This window comes from Xenopus laevis, chromosome 5L, assembly GCF_017654675.1.
Source record: "Xenopus laevis strain J_2021 chromosome 5L, Xenopus_laevis_v10.1, whole genome shotgun sequence".
NCBI lineage: Eukaryota > Metazoa > Chordata > Amphibia > Anura > Pipidae > Xenopus > Xenopus laevis.
The window spans coordinates 91,433,494-91,452,966 of record NC_054379.1 but is presented as its reverse complement, the minus strand read 5'-3'; the positions used below and the strand labels follow the sequence as shown (position 1 = coordinate 91,452,966).

The 19,473-nt window shown below is 39.6% G+C and overlaps 1 protein-coding gene and 1 long non-coding RNA gene across 2 annotated transcripts; one reads left to right on the top strand and one right to left on the bottom strand.

The window, feature by feature from the left end:
- Window positions 1-10,171: 10,171 nt before the first annotated feature.
- On the top strand, window positions 10,172-14,540 carry ripply2.2.L (ripply2 homolog, gene 2 L homeolog). Its single transcript, XM_018263426.2, has 4 exons — window positions 10,172-10,555; window positions 11,471-11,534; window positions 12,204-12,271; window positions 13,307-14,540. Exons 1-4 carry the CDS (start codon window positions 10,266-10,268, stop codon window positions 13,479-13,481), a joined length of 597 nt encoding a protein of 198 aa, XP_018118915.2. The 5' UTR covers window positions 10,172-10,265; the 3' UTR covers window positions 13,482-14,540.
- LOC108716889 lies at window positions 11,990-17,656 on the bottom strand. Its single transcript, XR_001935786.2, has 3 exons — window positions 17,015-17,656; window positions 16,131-16,269; window positions 11,990-12,264 (listed from the first exon to the last, which is right to left on the bottom strand). It is a non-coding gene; the product is annotated as an uncharacterized LOC108716889 (long non-coding RNA).
- Between the last annotated feature and the right edge of the window lie 1,817 nt (window positions 17,657-19,473).

The following is a 19,473-nucleotide window of genomic DNA, read 5'->3' as shown; positions in this document are numbered from 1 at the left end:
GTGAACTTTTTTCAAAGATCAAGGAGGCATCCTCTTCTTTATCTCCACACGGGGAGATGCAAGCTTGTGATGGGTTATTTTTTTTGAAAGACAAAGTCTTCATTCCAGAAACACTTCGCTTAGAGACCCTAAAATTTCTTCATGATCACCCATTGGCGGGTCATATGGGATATGTTAAGACTTTAGATCTTGCTCAAAGGTTTTTCTTCTGGCCTCACATGGCTAAGGACTGCAAGGATTATGTATCTTCTTGTGAGACTTGTGCTCGGTTTAAAGATTCACATGTTAAACCCCTGGGGCTGTTACGTCCTTTACCAGTGCCTACTCGATTGTGGGGTTCCATTTCCATGGATTTTATTGTAGAGCTTCCTCCCTCGCAAGGATACAATACAATTTTTGTAATTGTGGATCGACTCTCCAAGATGGCACATTTTGTTCCCCTCTCCGGAGTACCTTCTGCACCTTCTACGGCTGAGGTGTTTATTAAGGAAGTCGTCAGACTCCATGGAGTGCCAGACGAGATTGTGTCGGATCGGGGAGTACAGTTCACATCTAAATTCTGGAGGGCTTTGTGCAAAGCTTTAAAGATCAAGATGGCTCTTTCCACGGCTTTTCATCCACAATCCAATGGGCAGACAGAGAGGACTAACCAAACGTTGGAACAATATCTACGTTGTTTTTCATCTTTCCTCCAGGACAATTGGAGTGAGCTGTTACCATTGGCTGAGTTCTCCTACAATAATGCCCTTCATTCCTCCATCAAGCAAACTCCTTTTTTCGCTAACTATGGTTTCCATCCGCACGTGCTTCCTAATCTTCCTAAAGGTATAGAGGTGCCCGCGGTTCAAGAAAGACTTTCTTTTCTTCTGGATAATACCCTAAGAATTCAGCAAACAATGGCCCAAGCACAGAGCAACTTCAAGGATTTTGCTGATCGTAAGAGAAGGAAGGGTTCTGAGTTTCGAGTTGGAGACCTGGTGTGGTTGTCTACCCGGCACATCAAACTTCCGTGTCCGTCTAAGAAGCTGGGTCAACGATTTCTGGGCCCCTTTCCCATTATTCGTCGTGTGAATGAGGTAACTTTCAAACTTAAATTACCTGCTACTTACAGAATTCACCCTGTTTTTCATGTAGCCTTATTGAAACCTGTGGTGAAGAACACCTTTTCGGGAAGAGACCACAGTCCTCCAGCTCCAGTAACTATTGAAGGTGTTGAGGAATTCGAAGTGGAGGCCATCTTGGATTCTAGGTACCGGCGAGGTCGTCTTCAATATTTAATCCAATGGAAAGGTTTTCCTCCAGAAGAGAATTCATGGGAACCCGTGAGTAATTTACATGCTCCTCAACTTATTGAGTTGTTTCATAGATCTCATCCTAACAGACCGGCTCCCACATGCACCCGGAGGTTGCATTTTGAGGGGGGGCAATGTCGGGATCCAGAAGATCTGGCTCAAGCTGAGCCGACATCTCCCCAGGCCTGTGCTTCCACTCCGGCGTTTGTTGCGGTTCACGTGCGCGCGCGCGTTCTGACGCAGGCGCGCGTTCTGACGCCAACATGCGTCCAGGGGTTAAAAGGTCACTCCGACCTAGGCCCAGTGCGAGGTGATCGTCTTACTGACACTAAGCGTTTATTACTGATGTTATTCTGATTTCGACCACGGCTTGTTACTGACTACTCTTCTGATTGTCCCTGGATTCTGTATTTGCTCGTCTGACTTCGACCTTGGCTTCGCTGACTACTCTTCTGGATTTCCCTCAACTGGTACCTGCTTATTGATCCTTCCCTGTGTATGACCCGGCCTGTTCCTGACTTCGCTTCGTCTCCTGCAGATAAGTGCTAGCCCTTATTACGAACTGTTATTTTGTGGGCTCATCTAGCACTCCTGCTATTCCTTATCTGGGAACGTCCTGTCTCAACCCTCAGGGCGTAACTCAGTGGGAAGCGTGGGGGAGGCTCTTACCTTCGGACTCGCCTCGACTCCTGACAATTAGACAGGTGCATAAATGTAGGCACCCCAAAAGAGATATAGCATGAATACTTAGTTGAGCTTCCTTTTCAAATGTAACAGCCTCTAGATGCCTCCTATAGCCTTTGATGAGTGTCTGGATTCTGGATGGCAGACCATTTGTCCATACAAAATCTCTCCAGTTCAGTTAAAATGCAGTGCATGGACTGCCTGCTTCTAATCATCCCATAGATTTTCGATGATATTCAAGTCGGGGGACTGTGACGGCCATTTCTATATTATTGTACTTCTCCCTCTGCATAAATGCCTTTGTAGATTTCCAAGTGTGTTTAGGGTCATTCTCTTGATGGAATATCCATCCAACCTCTGTGTAACTTCAACTTTGTGATTGCTGCTTGAACATTATCCTGACGAATCTGATGATATTGGGTTGAATTCAACCAACCGTCAACTTTAAGAAGGGCCCCAATCCCTGAATTAGCCACACAGCCCCACAGCATGATGGAACCTCCACCAGTAGTAGGAAGCAGGTGTTTTTCTTGGAATGCGGTGTTCTTCAAATTTTTGTCTCATCAGTCCAAAGCACTTTGTTCCAAAATGACTGTGGCTTGTCTAAATGAGCTTTTGCATACAACAAGTGGCTCTGTTTATGGCATGAGTGCAGAAAGGGCTTCTTTCTCATCACCCTGCCATACAGATGTTCTTTGTGCAAATTGCGCTGAATTGTAGACCAATGTACAGATACACCATCTGCAGGTCTTTTTAGATGGCCTGCCAGACCTGGGTTTTATAGCAACTGTGCCTGTGGCCTTCCATTTCCTGATTACATTCCTTACAGTTGAAACTGACAGATCTTTTGAGAGTTGCTTTGAGGATCCCATATTGTCACTCTTCAGATTAGAGTCAAACAGAAGCACAACTTGGCATTTGGCTAACTTATATACCTTTTTTCATGATTGAACACACCTGCCTATGAAATTCAAGTCTTAACAAGCCAATCCAACCAATTTGGTGTTGCCAGTAATAAGTATTGAGCAGTTACATTCAAATTAGCAAAATTACAATGGTACCCAAATTTTTGCACAGCCAGTTTTTCACATTTGATTTAATTTCATACAACTGAATACTGCTTCACTAAAAATCTTTGTTCAGAAAACACCCCAGTACTCAGATTTTCCTGGGAAATGAAAGACATACCACTGTTATCTTTTTTGTTGAAAGTGGAGTAAATGGTTATGCAGGCTGAGAGGGGTTCCCAAACCTTTTTCATATGACAAGCATTTAGAGGAAATAAGGTTTCACATTCAGTATAAGAAAGCTTTTCTACACTTAGAGGGTTTTGACCAAAAAAAAAGTAAAAATTTGAGTTTGAATTTTCACCTCGACCCTTATTAGTATGCCCCGCACTGTTATCAAGTAAGCTGGTTGAAGTGATAGCTATAGAGCACAAGGAGCCCTGAGTGGTTCTTCATACCATTCTAGCACTGACTCCTGATATGTAGCTGGGTTTGCCTGAAAGTTTTAATATGCTCACTTGGAAATTTTTAGGACGATATATTATTATTATTATTATTAACATGTATTTTTAGAGCACCAGCATATTGCGCAGTGCTGTAACTGCAATATGTATAACCGATGATCTGGTATATTAGCTATTTTGAATTTTATTATGATTTTGCTATCATGTGAACTGCATATTTTTACCTTTTGCATTTTTAAGCCAGGGCAAAGAAGAGGCTTTCCCCCTGTGCTATTTCTAGAAGTGCCTTGAAATGTTCTGATTGCAATGCTGAGACCAGACGGGCGAGCGTCAGCTGAAACACTTGCCGGGTTGCCTTGTTGGTTGCTTGGGAAGCACCAAAATCCAGTGTCCACTGATGTCCTCTTGTTAACTCATGAAGCTTATAAGTACACTGTAATAGTTAGATGTGCAGCCAACTGTTTTGATCCTTACCATGATATCAGTATTGACAAAACCAACAACCAAACTCAGTGCTGCTTGCTAAGACTAGGCATAAATATATTCTGTATGGGGTGGGGGTCAATTTTGTGGCACTTAGCTCTTCCACACTTACTGTACCTAACACTTGGGAGATTTTTTTCCTCTAAAAATTCAGATTTTTCCCCTTAAAAATCAACCAGAAAACTTTGAGGCTTAACAAATGTATGTTAAATAAGGCCTTCTTATTTACTAAAATGTACATTACAAATCTTCCAGCCTAGTTTTTTTCCATCCTGTTCTTCAAACCACAGCCTGGTTTCTAGAGCTATTTTCCTAAAAAAGAAAAAAAAAAATCAAGCAAAAAGGCACCGTATTAAAAAATGAGAATGAAATGCAACACATAGAAGATAATTATAGATGGGACAGTGGTGATTACCAAGATGTCCAGAGGTGTCACCCTGTCCAGAAGAGAAGTGTGTTGCATGTTGTGCAGAGAGAGAGGTGCCTCATTCTACACCTTGGCTTGTGACCCGAGTCCCCTGGTGATTTATTGATGATGTGTCCATTTGGCAGGGACAGACAGGTCAACCTCGGTCAGACTGTCACCTAATGTGAAAGAGAGTGAGGCGGCTTGCTCATTATGGACATTATATATGCATATGAAATGTTTCACTGACCTTATCAACAAATATACTAGTAGTAACAAAGTACTACGTTTTATCATACACACATCATCATCAGGCTGAAGATAAATTTAATATTTACGAATCATATAAGGATCAGATCACCTCTGGTGATTCTTGGAGTGCCATCAGTGCTGCTTTTGCCGTGAGACAAGCTAGGGTGAATACCAGAAATGGCCTTGTGTGGGGTGGATCACCAATTTTTTCCTTCTTTATAGATTTTGAATTATTTACCTTCTGCTGATTCTTTCCAGCTTTTAAATAACGCAAAAACTGCTAATAATACAAAATCAATTGCAAATGGTCTCAGAATATCACTTTCTACATCAAACTAACAGTTAATTTAAAGGTATACAACCCATTTAAAGAGGTCCAGTTTTGCACTGGGCCTTTGGCTTCCTAAAATATTTTTTTTACTCAAATCAGATGATAGATGGCCATAGACATGCAGATTATGCTTTATGTCGGACAAACGATAGTCCGGGACAGTCTTCCAATCAGCAACTATTCAAGCATTCACATTAATATGAAGTAGTAAAGAGAACAAATTACACAATGCTTGGACCATAAACAGATAACAATTGTACGAAAGTTGTGTCCATCAAATAGTAGTGACAATTTCCCATTAATATAGGCAGAGATTTTATTGGTAGCTACTATAAATCTTTTAACCTGTCCAATCGACTAAACGAACATTCGCCATGGTACGTAAAATGTCAGGACGATCCACACACGGTCCAAAAATCATACGAAATAAATAATATCTTTGCATCTATGGCCAACTTAAGGAAGGCCCTAGCCCATCCTTTAGTTTTATCATTGACTGCTAGCAGTGAGTAGTTGGTGGGAAATTTTTATATTGCTATCTCTGCTAAGGTAAATTTAGAGCATCCAGTGGCCAGTTTTTAATTAAATGAAGCTTGCCTGGCTTTAGACAACATTAAGAACATCATCAATTCCAACTGAACCCTGCCTAACAATGACAACACCATGTCTGATCTGAGATTTGACACAAAGACCCAAATAATGCACACAGACCCAATATAAATCACTGTCAATAGAAGCTGACAGCAACCCCACAGGAAATTGCCAAAGGGGTAAAGGATTGATAGCCAGTCAATTTCCTAGTAATTTAAAAGGGATATATATGTGTAGCCAGGGAGACGGGCATATTGACAAACGCAGTTCTCATTGGGAGGAATGCTCAGTCAAAATGCTCACTGTTCCATAGTCTATAGAGCAATGTCACATTGTGAGTATCGCAAACCACAAAAAAAATCTACAGTGCTTGCTCCCCTGAAATTGGTCACATCATTGTTTTCTTTTAGGATACAGTCTCTCTTACAATATTCTCTGTACTATGGTTAGGAGCATTCTGTGAAGCTGTAAAAGAAAGACAGGAGCACTTTATTGTTTACTGCAGTGCTGTCAATTAAGGGCTTGTGTTTATTCAGTTAATAGAGGGGCAAGCGGACGACAGCAAACAGACACAAGTCAGTCATTAGAAAACAGAAAAACATACATTTGCATAACATTTAGGCAAATGGAGCATTGGTGGTTCTCAATCTGAAAATGTGCATTAAAGGCTATTTAGGCTGATAACTACCTGTACTCTCAATGTCTGGAATGGGCAGTTTCAGCTGTTTCTCCACTATCTAAAAAACACCAGAGGTTGATCTGGCATATGGCATTTCAAGTAAACAAAGGCCCAAACAGCCCCACACTGACCCAATACACCGTGTATGGCAGCTTACAGTAGTACTTCCAGTGTTTTGCACTGTTTATTCAGACACTTGACCAGTTCTCTTTTTTTACTGGATGATATACACTGTAGTGCTGATTTGTGTCATGTTTTTATTTCAAAGCACTGAAACACAAACATTTTGGGGGGAAGGAGTTCCCACATTCCAAAAATCATGATAAAATTTGATAAAATGAATGCTCATGATAAAATTGACAATAGTGTTTGAATGTGATAGCGACATAGACTGTAAGCTCCTTTCGAACATGGATTGACGTGAGTGATGTATAATCTCTGTAAAGCATTGAATAACTGATGTCACCAGGCCCAGACGGGCAATCTGTGGATTCTGGCTAATGCCAGAGTGGTTGCAGTAAGTTGCCATAGACAAACACTATTTATTGAGCTGGTGGGGGACTGTTTGGGCCTCTGTGTACCTGAAATGGCAGAGCCTATTTTGATTCTCAGACCAGACCTGCATGTCACCACTATATATAATAGGACAATAACAAAAATGTGATATTGCGAGGACCTAGTGTACCTTGTGCAAGGGGTGGGAGGCATAGCCACATAGGTGTCCCCTCTCCTGCTCCCTAACTTATTTTGAATCAGGCACAATGTTCAGGGTGCAGATATACTGTATCCTGTATGCAAGTGCTTCTTGAATAAGAAAAGAGAGACTGCCACCAGAAATTAAACTTCTTTTTTACATCTATCATAACTTTGTTTTTGCATGCTACTTATAGTTTTGCCATAAAAGTATGTGCTCAATGCTTTTATATTACCCATTGACCCCCCATGTACCTCTGTGAGGGGGCTGCCATATTTGTGCAGCAGTAGTCTGTTAGCATTAGAAACTCTAACTGACAGTCTGAGAAGGGACAGTCAGGTTGGCAAAACAGTCAAGTTTAGGAACTTTAAATAACAGTTACTTACTAATGCAGAACTATTATTAGCAGAAAAACTGTCAATATGACCTATAGGTAACTCCCTACACTCCATAATTTATTAAGAATTCTACTGCTCTATTATACATTTTTTCACAGGGAGTCTTCAAGACTCTGAACGAGTTAGTGTCATAAGTAAGGGCAATGGAACACAAGGAGATTTGTTGTCCTCTGTAAAAACATGTTTTCCCATCAGTGATTTACATTCTTGCAGGTGGGCAGGGCTGGGACTGGGGTAGGCAGAAGAGGCATATGCCTAGGGAGCAAAGGTGGAGGGGTGCCAGGCACATACTTGTTCTGCTGCCTTCCCCAGTTCCGATTCTTGTGACTCCCATCTGCGGCAGCAATTTATGTATCCTGGATTTGTGCGCTCTTCCACACATTTACTCGCGCTTGTTTGTGCGTGCACACAAGGAGGGGCAACTTAGGGTTACCTAGGGTTTCAAGCCGTATTGGCCCACCACTGCTGATGGGAAACCATTTTCGGGATTTTAGTAGCCTGCAGTAGCACTGTTTGAACACGGGTGACAAATCTCCCTGCATGCCATTGCCCTAAAAGAGTGGCAAAAGCATCCCCCTGCATAGCCTCAGCTCTGATGCCCTTCAAGCTGAAGCTATAACTAGACACTGTAGATTTAGAGAGACATCCATAATAATTCCCTGCCTGTTTAATGCAGCTGTGCAATAGGTCAGATAGATAGACTATTCTGACAGACAGACAATAGCATCAAGAATGGAAAGGCTAGATTGGACTTTGCTAGATTTAGAGACCATCATATGGTGCCTGAAAGTCTTCTCTTTGGCCATGGTTAAAGGCTCTATGTAACTACAGAAATAAGCAATACACTCAGAATTACTGTGTGGCTATTATCGGCCCAATTCTACAGGTAACAAAAGAGATTGAGCTTGCATATATATACTAATGAGTCTGAGCTTCATAAAATGACCTACCTCCAGTGATAACTCCTTTTAACAATGGGAAAACAAAAACAGAGTGTGAATTGATCTTAATGAGTTCATTAAGATATTTACATAAGAACAATGCCAGGTGAGTCCCTCACAGTTACATATTAAAAGCATAAAAACCTGTACTTTAGAGATAGAGGATGAGAGAGATTCCTCCATAATAAATCTCTGCCTGTTTAATGCAGTTGCGCAATAGGTCAGATCGACAGAATATTCTGAGATGACTAATTGATAGATGATTAGACAGATAGATGATATGATAGTTAAATGGATAGTTAGGTAATGGATGGATACATAGATAGATGATAGATAGATGATACAGATAGATAGATAGATAGATAGATAGATAGTAGATAGATAGATAATAGATAGATAGATAGATAGATAGATAGATAGATAGATAGATAGATAGATAGATAGATAGATAGATAGATAGATAGATAGATAGAGGGAGGGAGGGAGGGAGAGAGATTCCTCCATAATAATTCCCTGCCTGTTTAATATAGTCGCACAATAGATAGATACATGTAGATAGATGATAGATAGAATATTCTGATTGATGATATGATAGATGTTAGATAATGGATGAATACATAGATAGATGATAGATAGATAGATAGATAGATAGATAGATAGATAGATAGATAGATAGATAGGGAGGGAGAGAGAGATTCCTTCATAATAATTCCCTGCCTGTTTAATGCAGTTGCACAATAGTTCAGATAAATAGAATATTCTGAGATGACTGATTGATAGATAATACAGATGATAGAGATAGATGGATGAATAGATGATGGATGGATGAATAGAGGGAGAGATTCCTCCTTAATAATTCCCTGCCTGTTTCATGCAGTTGTGCAATAGCTCAGCTAAAGGTCTGCACACGCATTTACTCCATGCTGGGGCAGAGGCAAGTCATTTTGTGCTGAGCTAACCCAGAGAAGCCTGCTGGGAGTCTTGCCTGAGAAGTTCCCAGGCCCAATTGTGATTAGCACTGAACTGCCAAATCTCTCCCTAAGCCATTTGTGTGCACATTCCTACTCTGCACTCCAGCAGGCCCAACTGATAAGGATTCCCTATTTGCTTTGGCAACTCCCAGACATCATGGGGAGGTGAGAAAAGAAGAGACACAAACCTGTTTCACAGCTCCCACTTTATGCCCTACTATAAAATTGTTAGCTAATGGGGTTGGCATTACAAATAGTCTGAGCAATAACCCGAGTTTAATGAAAATAAAATGAGTTACATGTATCTGGTTGACATCATAAAATGGCACAAAGGTAATGACATGTCACATGCGATCCTGATCTTTGTGTGTTGCATTGCAAATACCTGCCTCGTAGTTTACATATCTACCTTATTGATACTCAATTTCATTCCCATAGCAGCAGGCAGTGAGCCCCCCATGAAGCTTGATGACACCATTCATTAGATAAATGAGTCTTTAGATAAGCCGCGGTACTTTATCACACATGCAATCTTTTTCATTAGTATGTGTTAAGCTAAAGCCTAGATGTATGTTTAGTGTTGTTTTGTTTCAATGGCTTATTGTTTATACCCAGTGAAAGGTTATCGGGAAGGACACATCAAAACCTCAATGGTTTGTAGGCAGGCTGCCCCAGAAGCACTACTCTAATACATAGCAGCGCCACTGCCACATGTAGCAGAAGACTTCATTCATCTGCTGCCTATTGATTGAGTTTATAGGCAGTAATTATAAAATATTATACAGCACAAGTAAAAAGTTTGAAAAAGCATCAGGCAAAGGACTGCTTTTAATTATAGCGTCAAATTAGAGGCAGTACTTGCGATCTATGGGGGCCCATCACCTGTTAAATGTTCCCATGGGTTTTGTAGGGTAGGGTCGCTTAGATATATTGGAAAGGGATAGGTGAGAGCCAGGAGTGTAGTGTTTCATACACAAATGCGGTGCACAGGGAGCAGTGAAGGTGTCATTAGCACCTACTTGTTACTTCTAACCCCAAGCCATTTGCGACAAAGCACAAGCCTACACATTGCATGAAGTCCTCATGGCTGCTCATCCCTAAAGTAAACATTGGCTTGGGCCGCCTCTGCCCAGGGATGGCTATAAAGCCTGGGACATACCAGATGAGACATCAGTGCAAAGAACCGTGCAGAGATAATCGCTTGTTGGGAATGGAGAAGATCAACACTATGGACATTGGTGGGACAGCTAGTGGTTTGCTTAGTTCGGAGGGCTCCAGCTGCAAGCACCTCAGGCATCGCAAGTCCTTATCTGAGAGGTGGAAGTGTGAGCCCAGAGGACCAGCCAAGACAGAGTCTCAGCGGTAATTACACAGCTCCATTCTGCTTATTATGGGATGCCCCAGGCAAAGGCCAAGGGGAGTCTATTGGAATTGTGCTGCCCAGTACCCATGCCCACAGCTCTTAACTCCTGAGCTTCTTGGTCTGCCTCTGTCACAATTCGTGTTCTTAATTTCTACAAACTGATGACATTGCTGCATTTGAAATTCCAGAAATTGATGTCCCCTATCATACATTTAGTATTGGCCAACTTACAATATTAACATACAGTAGGACTGCAATGAAAATGTGTTTACCCTACAGTTCAAGCTCCAGTAATGATCATGATAATTTCATGTGCCATGTCTGCAGGATGCTGCCAAATTAGATAATGTTTCCTAATGTTACAGCAGTGCATTGGGGGCCATCAGAGCTAATACTGTATGGTGTAACAGTGGGATCAAGGAAAATAGACCATCTTTTTGTTGTGTTTTGTAAACATGTGTTAGAATTAATTTTCAAAACCTGCTGGTGTTGTAATACTACAGCCAGCATTATAGTGAGCTTTGTAGTTCTACAACAACCAGAGGGCTACTGGTTCTACACTTGCACAAATTACAGCTCTTCTTTTATATACAGTACTTAGACTTGTATCAGCTGAAGTCATGAGAAAAGTATCAGCAATAACCATGTTGTGTGTGAGCTGTATAAATGTTATAACACTGTTATGTTAGTAATCTGTAAAATAGAAATAAACAGGGTTATGTCAGAGAAAAAGTCAGTGATCTGTTGCTGCACTACTACTCCTACAGCTCCCACAACATTTATTGTTTCAGCAGCAGCTAATGGGGTTCAGACAAACCTGTCGTTATCAGAGCCAATTCAGGGGTATCAGGAGCTGGCATTGCTATGCAGGGTATTTTCATTACTCATCTGACTGTCTCCTTTCATCTCTGCAGACCTCACATGTTGTTCTGGAGACCTTGGCTTGTTAAATCCCATAAACCAAAGACCCATATCCATGTAAGTACCATCAGATATTAGCAGACATATATCTTGTTTTTTTCTCTAGGTAAAGGGGAACTATAGAAAGACTTAGCCAAATTGTGCTTAGCTTGCTGCTGGGAGACAAAAGTTGAAGGATTCCTTGTCCATATGCTGTAAATATCTGCAGATATATCATTGAGAAAATAATAGCTTTTATGCATGTGCGGGATTTAAATCCTATCTGCTAAGCTGTGCAGGCTCACTTTCAAGAAGGTTATGACATCTCCCTTTCAGGTGGCATTCACTGGTCATTTAGTAGTTAGGGTTTAAGGAGCAACCAGCTTGGGGGTCTTTCAAATCTTAGCCAGTGTGAGAACACAAGGAAAGTGACCAGTGACAGGCAACAGATGATTGGCCTCTACTTTGTCTTTATTTTTTATTTATTATAGGCATGTTATTGTGCAACAAGATTAAATACATCCAGTCGTTGGTGCCTGTGAAATTCTCAGACATTTTAATGAAAATGATTTGCTAGATGCATTACAGAAAATATATTGTACATGATCTCCCTTTGATGAGGCCGGTGCTAAAATGTTCCCTGGGAATCCAATATCCATTGGCAGTGACATGCTAAATGGCACAGAGGCAGCTCTGTAATGTAATAAGCAGATCCTCGGCGGTAACCGTTCTCTTTCTTTATCCTAGCCATATGCCAGAGGCTTGTGTGAAAATCCTCAAGTACAGAAGCCTGTGGAGTACAACCATCCTGTGAGGTAAATGTGTTACAGTGTTAGTCGTAGTAAAGCACAGTTTATGAAATAAACACAATGGAAACCAGATGTTAATGGGCCAGCATAGCCTTCACTTATACCCAGAGCTTTTGTGCTAAAATGGCTTCAAATGCACGCTGGGGTGTGCAATGTGTTATTCTTTACTAAATAGGAGCATGATCCATTCCACACATTAGGGCTCATTTAGTAACAGGAAGGCAGTGTGTAAATTGCAAACATTCTGTCTACCATTTTGCACTTTGCACACTGATATACTGTATATATATATATATATATATATATATATATATATATATATATATATATACATACACACACACACATATATTTAATATTATATGTGGTTTGGTTTTACCCTGAGTTCTTGTACAGCATCTTATAATGTACGTGTGCCAATGAGCATTTACCATATAGATTATTCCAACACCCAGAAGACCACGTGCTCACCTTCACTCCAGATATGTTGTTCCAATTCCAAAGCATTAGGTATGTAGGTAGTAGATAGATCCCATTCCAAGAAATACATTAAAACCTACAGAAAAAGTCTTTGCTGCGTTTTGTAGAATATAAATGTAATATATGTATGTACAGCTGCAATGCTTTCTTCATATATAATCATTTGTGAATTCACTATGAATAAATAGCTTTGTCAAAGGTTAAACGAATGGTCTTGTAATAGAATTGCAGCCATACAAGGCCATATCATTCAGTCATATGTATGTATAATAATGTGTGTGTACATATATATATATATATATATATATATATATTTTACAGGAAAGATCCATTTATTTGCGTTAGGCGAAAGTTCAGTACGTCAAGTCTAAAGGGTGGCATTTTGTCCTTTACTCTTTTTTTCTTTTCCATGCTTGTTTCTTTTTTATGTTGTTATACACTGTAATTATATACAAGAATAGCAGATACAGTATAATGCAGTGTAGGTGTCAAAGATTGAAGTTGTATGTTTAATGCCTGTCTCCAGAAGCCATGAATGCATTGTTTTGTGTTATTTTTCAGATTATTTTGGCCCAAATCAAAGTCATTGGCTCACACCTACCAGGAGGCAGCAGATTTGCTTAGAAACTTTCCTGTTCAAGCCACAATATCTTTCTACAATGACTCAGAGTCAGACACGGACAATGAAGAGGACAGCAGTGAGGAGGAACATGACTCAGGATTTGAATCAGAATAATAGCCCACATTATTTTGCAGAAGAACTATTGGACTACTACTTGTGTATATCTATACATTTGTACACAGGTAAAACCGAAGCTTGCAGAATGCCACTGAAATAAATACAGTCCAGACTCTGGCCCTCAAACTCCAGCAGTTTAGTATCTGTTGGTCCTTGGATCAGAAAGCTGTTATATGTATGGCAATGTTAAATTTGGACTTCAATGATGTTGGGGCCCATGAAAATGAACTTTTGGGGGGTCACACTATTTATATAAAGTAGAACTGTCATATTGATGGCCCTTTAGGAGTTTCCAAACAGCAGTGCCCAGCAATCCCAGGATCACCAAAAAGTGAAAGGCTTTAGGATAGAAACAGTAATATAAAGTGGTACCTTCATCTTGCTCTATTGTTTCTACTATATCTTCTGGTTATATATATATATATATATATCTGGCAGCCTCAATCTCTTTCAAGAGGCTAATATCCTCATGAGCTGCTACAATGCCTGCACACTGTAGAGAAACATTTGTAGGGTTTTCAGTCTTACTACCTTCATCTTCTGCTGTGTGGTAACCCACAAGGGGGCTCCATGCAGTTCCTCCCTGTTTGGATACCCCCTAAGCACCGTTCTAAGTGTGCACTTTATGTGTAGAACTAGAGAACATTTGGCCCATCTGATGACTTTGATATACATTTGTATGGCCACTCATACAGAGTAGCACATGGTTTGACCCCCGTACAATCACCTTTACGTTACATATTGAACTGCCATGTGAAATGTATAATGAAAAGCTTCAAATGACAGATGAAGTAGGGGCTTAAAGCAGGAAAGGTTCTCAACCAGAGCACTTTTCTTTTAAAAGAATGAAAGCAGCAAGGGTGTTTCTGCTCTTGCAACGAGATGGTTGAGCATCATTCTCTAAATGGTATGTGGGAAAATTTGAAGCACCTCTTTAATATATATAATGTAAAAATGTAAGATATGATATATATATATATAAGTGAAATTATTTATTTGTATGATATGGTATGGCATTTTCTATGACTTATTAATAAAGTTGTAATGTTAAACGTATATATGCTTTGCAATTCATTCCATTGTGTCAATGATTTACATATCTGGTGCCATTTATATTGGATGGGATCAAGGGATTGAAGCTGGCCATAGACACAACGATCCGATTTTCGGGCCGTGTGTGGAGAGTCCCGACATTTTTCGTCCGGCAGAGACCGGTCGTTTGGCGAATCGGGCGGGTTAGAAAATTTCTGTCGGCTGCCGATAATATCTCAACATGTATTGCTGATCGTGGGAGACTGTCACCGGCTTTGTCAGACATAACTATCGTACGATTGCTGTCAGGGGCAGAACATTGGCTGATCTGTTCTTTTTCTACTTTATTTGATCAGAATGGTAAGATTTTGATCTGAATGGTTAGTAGGGGTCGGGAGATAGGAAAGTGATTTGTACGATCGGATCTTTGCGTCTATGGCCAGCTTTATCCTCCTCCTATACAATTTTTATAGACAGAAACAAATGCACTTTTGAAGAGTTTAAATTGTTCATTCTACTGCTTGATTATGCATTTTACCTATGAATATAAACAGCACTGCACAGATCAAATATAAACCTGAGCACCTAGAATCTATGGGGCTGGCACACGGGTAATTGCATGTAATTGCATGTCAGTGCCGTAGATTCTATGATCTGTGATACATAAAGAATTAATTATGACTTGAAATGTATTCCAACTGTGCCTTTCAATAAATTTTAATTAATTTGATTTGTTCAAGATATTTCCTCTGCTTGATGACAGATATAAGCCCAGACCAATTAGTATGAAGGGAATGGGAACATGCATTTTATTCAATCACATTTTAAATGATATTATAAGAACTATCGTGGGCTGATTACATTTTATACTAGGGATTGAGAGTCTGCAGAATTTAGGCTCTTAGTATCTAACTACAGCTTATACTTTATTTACAGCTGGAGGAAAAAGTTGGGCCATGCCTAGTTATTTTCATAACTGTAGTTATTTCAGAGTGGTTTGCAGCAATCAAAAGTACGTGTGTGCAGTAACCATCAACAGCTATTCTTTTAAATACAGACCAGCTGTGTGGTGTAATAAGGGCTTCATTTCTCCAGGAAACCATTTCATAATAATATGAATATGGTTCAATATTCTTACTTGATACCCCCTGCCTAATGCAAATATCTTCCTCCTAACATGTTTCTGAAGGCAGCCTGGAACAAAAGTCACTGGGAAAATGCAGAGTTACTAAAATCTCACCCATAAGCTGGAGAGAAGGGTAATATAATGAGGGTAAGATTACTCACAACACAATGGAATAAAGGCAGCGCACTCCTGGGTTTCAAAAATTGATCGCTTGTCTCCAGGTTGGTTAAAAAAACGTTATACTTTATTTAAACATAGTATCAATCTAGTAAACATAGCGTCTGAGGTCTGACGCGTTTCGTGATACAACACTTCCTCAGAGACCTCATTTCCTGTTATGACACAATAGATTTAAATACCCCCCAACACAACTGTGTATTAATTAATTAATCATACAATTTCATGTTACATATTTAAATACACATCTGTTAAAAAATCACGTCAGTTTTATCAATTATGAGAAACATTTAAAAACAAAGATTACTCACATGCAGTATTGGAATAGCAACGATGAGCTGATGATTTCTCTTTTCTCCTCACTATAACAGACACAAATGCAGCTTTTTTTCCAATTGCAATTTACATCAGATAGTGTCACATCAGGCAGTTACAGTTACCAGTGTAGTCCTTTTAAGGATAAAAGAATATTGTGTTATTACAGAGGAGGGAATGGTTGTCTTAATTAATTACAGTATTTCAATGTTCTGTTTTTTTGACATAACTTTATTTATTGACATTTAATTGTGTATAATGAGCCTAATACGCTTTGTGTCTCCTTTTACTTTCTCCTCTGCAAAACACACTGCTTTGCTAGATATATTATTTTAAAAGATTTTACACTTGATATCAAGGAATTTTAGCTTAAAGTGTCTGTTAAAAAATAGGGTGTTTAATGCAAGAAAATGTAAAATCCAGGTATATGAAAAGAATCGTTCAACAGGGGACAAACTAATGAGCATCAGAAGGGTTATTGTCCTGAGATCACAAAGAACTGTGGGTGTTAATATGGCTCTCAAGACCTGGCTTGATTTGTTTCACAGTACACTATACTGTGCAAATGGGACATGTTTTTCCAGTTGTTACATGAATATGAATCAGGAGAGTATTGCCATTCACTCATAATTGCGATACAGCATGTGAGTCAGCAGGAACACACAATTCCAATGTTATTCTATGAACAGAAACTTTGAGGCGCTTTGTCTCTATTCCAAGATTACAGGTATTACATATCTAATTTCTTTATGAACAGGAACAGCTGGAAAATATATTATTAGTCATGGGACCCTTGTCCTCTCTTTGGCCTTACATATGGATCTTATTGAACAGGGGAAAGGGAATGCAAAGACATATGTCATAGAGACAAAATACTCACCTATCCCTCTGGTGTCAAGGCCATTTGTTGATTTGTCACTGACTTCATCTGTTTTCCTTTGTGCTAAGTATTCAGGCTTTCTCCATGTACAATAAGTCAGCAGATTAGATGTTGTGTGTTACTCCCTATGGTCCTACACACTTTCTAATTTGACTTGTAGCTTTTACTCTGGTTCCACACATTTCCTTTATGGTGTTTGACTGTCTAAGATGTGCGATCTACGCAGTATGAAATCATTAAAGGGGATGTAAAGGCAAAAAATTTCAATCCAATTTTTACTTTCTTTAATGAAAAAGAAATCTATCTCCAATATACTTTAATTAAAAAATGTGTACAGTTTTTACAATACACCTGACTGTATGCCGTGAAATCCCCACCTTGGTTTTACTTGCTTACTAGCTTTGTTTGTTTCCCTGTAGAGCAGCCAGTGACCACGTAGAGATTTGTATCCACAGGTCCAGTGCAGTTTGCATATTCTGATTATTAATCAGTTTAAATGTATCAGCTACTATAGCAGAAATTATTTGGCTTGTGGTGTCTTGATCATTTATGACGATCCCTTAGCTTAACCTCCCAGCAAACGTCCAGACCACAATGAGCATATGTGTGGTCTTGCAAAGATGTTTAACATAGTCAGGGGCGATCCTGGCCCCTCCGCTGCCTGAGGCAGCAGCAGTTGCTGCTGCCCCCCCTCCCCCAGAAATTCGCTCTTAAAGTACCAGGAGCAGCATTTTTGCTGCCCCTGATACCTAGTGGGGCGCTGCCGCCTGAGGTGATAGCCTCAACTTGCCTCATTGGTGAAGCACCCCTGAACATAGTCACAAGATGATGACTCTCTGCAGGCCAACTTTGAAAGCATAAATCGTTTGTTTAATTAGGCTTCTGGTGCAGTAAGTTCATGTTTTATGTTTAGCATACAAAATACAGCATTTCCAGCATTATTCTATTTTAGACTTTAGTGCTCCTTAAATTAATAAGCATATATATATATATATATATATATATATATATATGTTATTTTAAGCATAAATAAGCATATCCGAGAACTAAAATGTGCATTTTGCTATGTGCTATCTTTATTAGACAATTATTGCAATGCAAATATTAAACGCTGGCAGGGCATTTTCAGGACCTTCCTGAAGGTGGCATATGCTTTCTTAGTAAGAAATGTAATTGCATGTATTGTATAGCAGAGCAATATAACATTATAATATTTGCAAGGTTTGCAAACCCTATATCGAATTTTTTCAGAGGAAAACCTTTTCACACTACCCATATTTTATCAGCAATTACTATATTACCGCGCAGAGTCGCTTTACTCTTGGTGCACCCGTTCCTAGTGTTCTCAGCTTGGTTGACTTCTGCCTGATTCTGGCCAAACTTCTATCTCCTACCCTGACCTTTACCTGATCCTAACCACCCTTCTGACCTTTGTCCATTTATTGCCTACACTTCACTCCAACCTCAGAGTGTTCACTTGTGTGAAAGGGGAGAAAGGGGAGTGAAAGTGGTCATCCTCAGCACTGTGGACTCCAACAACCTCCTGTTCATGGACCTGACACTCCATATGAAACAGTTGTGGGGAATTTGCAGTTGTTGGGTCTTAAATTTAAGCTAATGTCACACTGTGCATTTTCTTTGCCAGCAGAGAAAGTAGTAGCAGTAGTAGTAATTGGCATGAAGGGTATTTGCCTGCCACTAAGTACTTGGGGCAGATTCCTATTTCCTACAGAATAATGCACTTGAGTGTTTTTTGGCTGCAATGCTGCCAAGCTAGGCGTGACTACATTGATTTCTTTGTTACAATTTAAGCCACTGAGAAAGGTCATTTAGCAGAGATGTCTAATAGGTTGAAATGGAAAGGTTGTGTGGTTGGGTATAATAACAGTTATAAGACGCTATGTGAACTAGTAACATGGGTTAAGGCGACTGATGAGCTGTCATATCAGGGGAACTTGTGTTTAAATTATTATTTTCATCCAGTCTTCCTACTTCAGTTCCCACAATGCCTTGTGTATTCTGTGATTAAAGGGGTAGTTCACCTTTTAGTTAACTTTTAGTATGTTATAGAATGGATAATGCTAACCAATTTGTGAATTGGCTTTAAATTTTTTTCCAGCTCTAATTTGGGGTTAGTGACCCTATCTAAAAACAAATGCTCTGTAAGGCTACACATTTAATGCCATGGTTACTTTTTATTACTCATCTTTTTATTCATGCCATCTCCTATTCATATTCCAGTCTCTTATTCAAATCAATATATGGTTGCTAGGGTAATGTGGACCCTAGCAACCATATTGCTGAAAATGCAAATTGAACAGCTTCTGAATAAAAAGCCAAATACCACAAATGATAAAAAATACTCATACTAAGGGGCAGATTTACTAAGTAGGAGTGAATAGTTCGAATCAAAAAATATTCGAATTTCGAAGTAATTTTTTGAGTACTTCGACCATCGA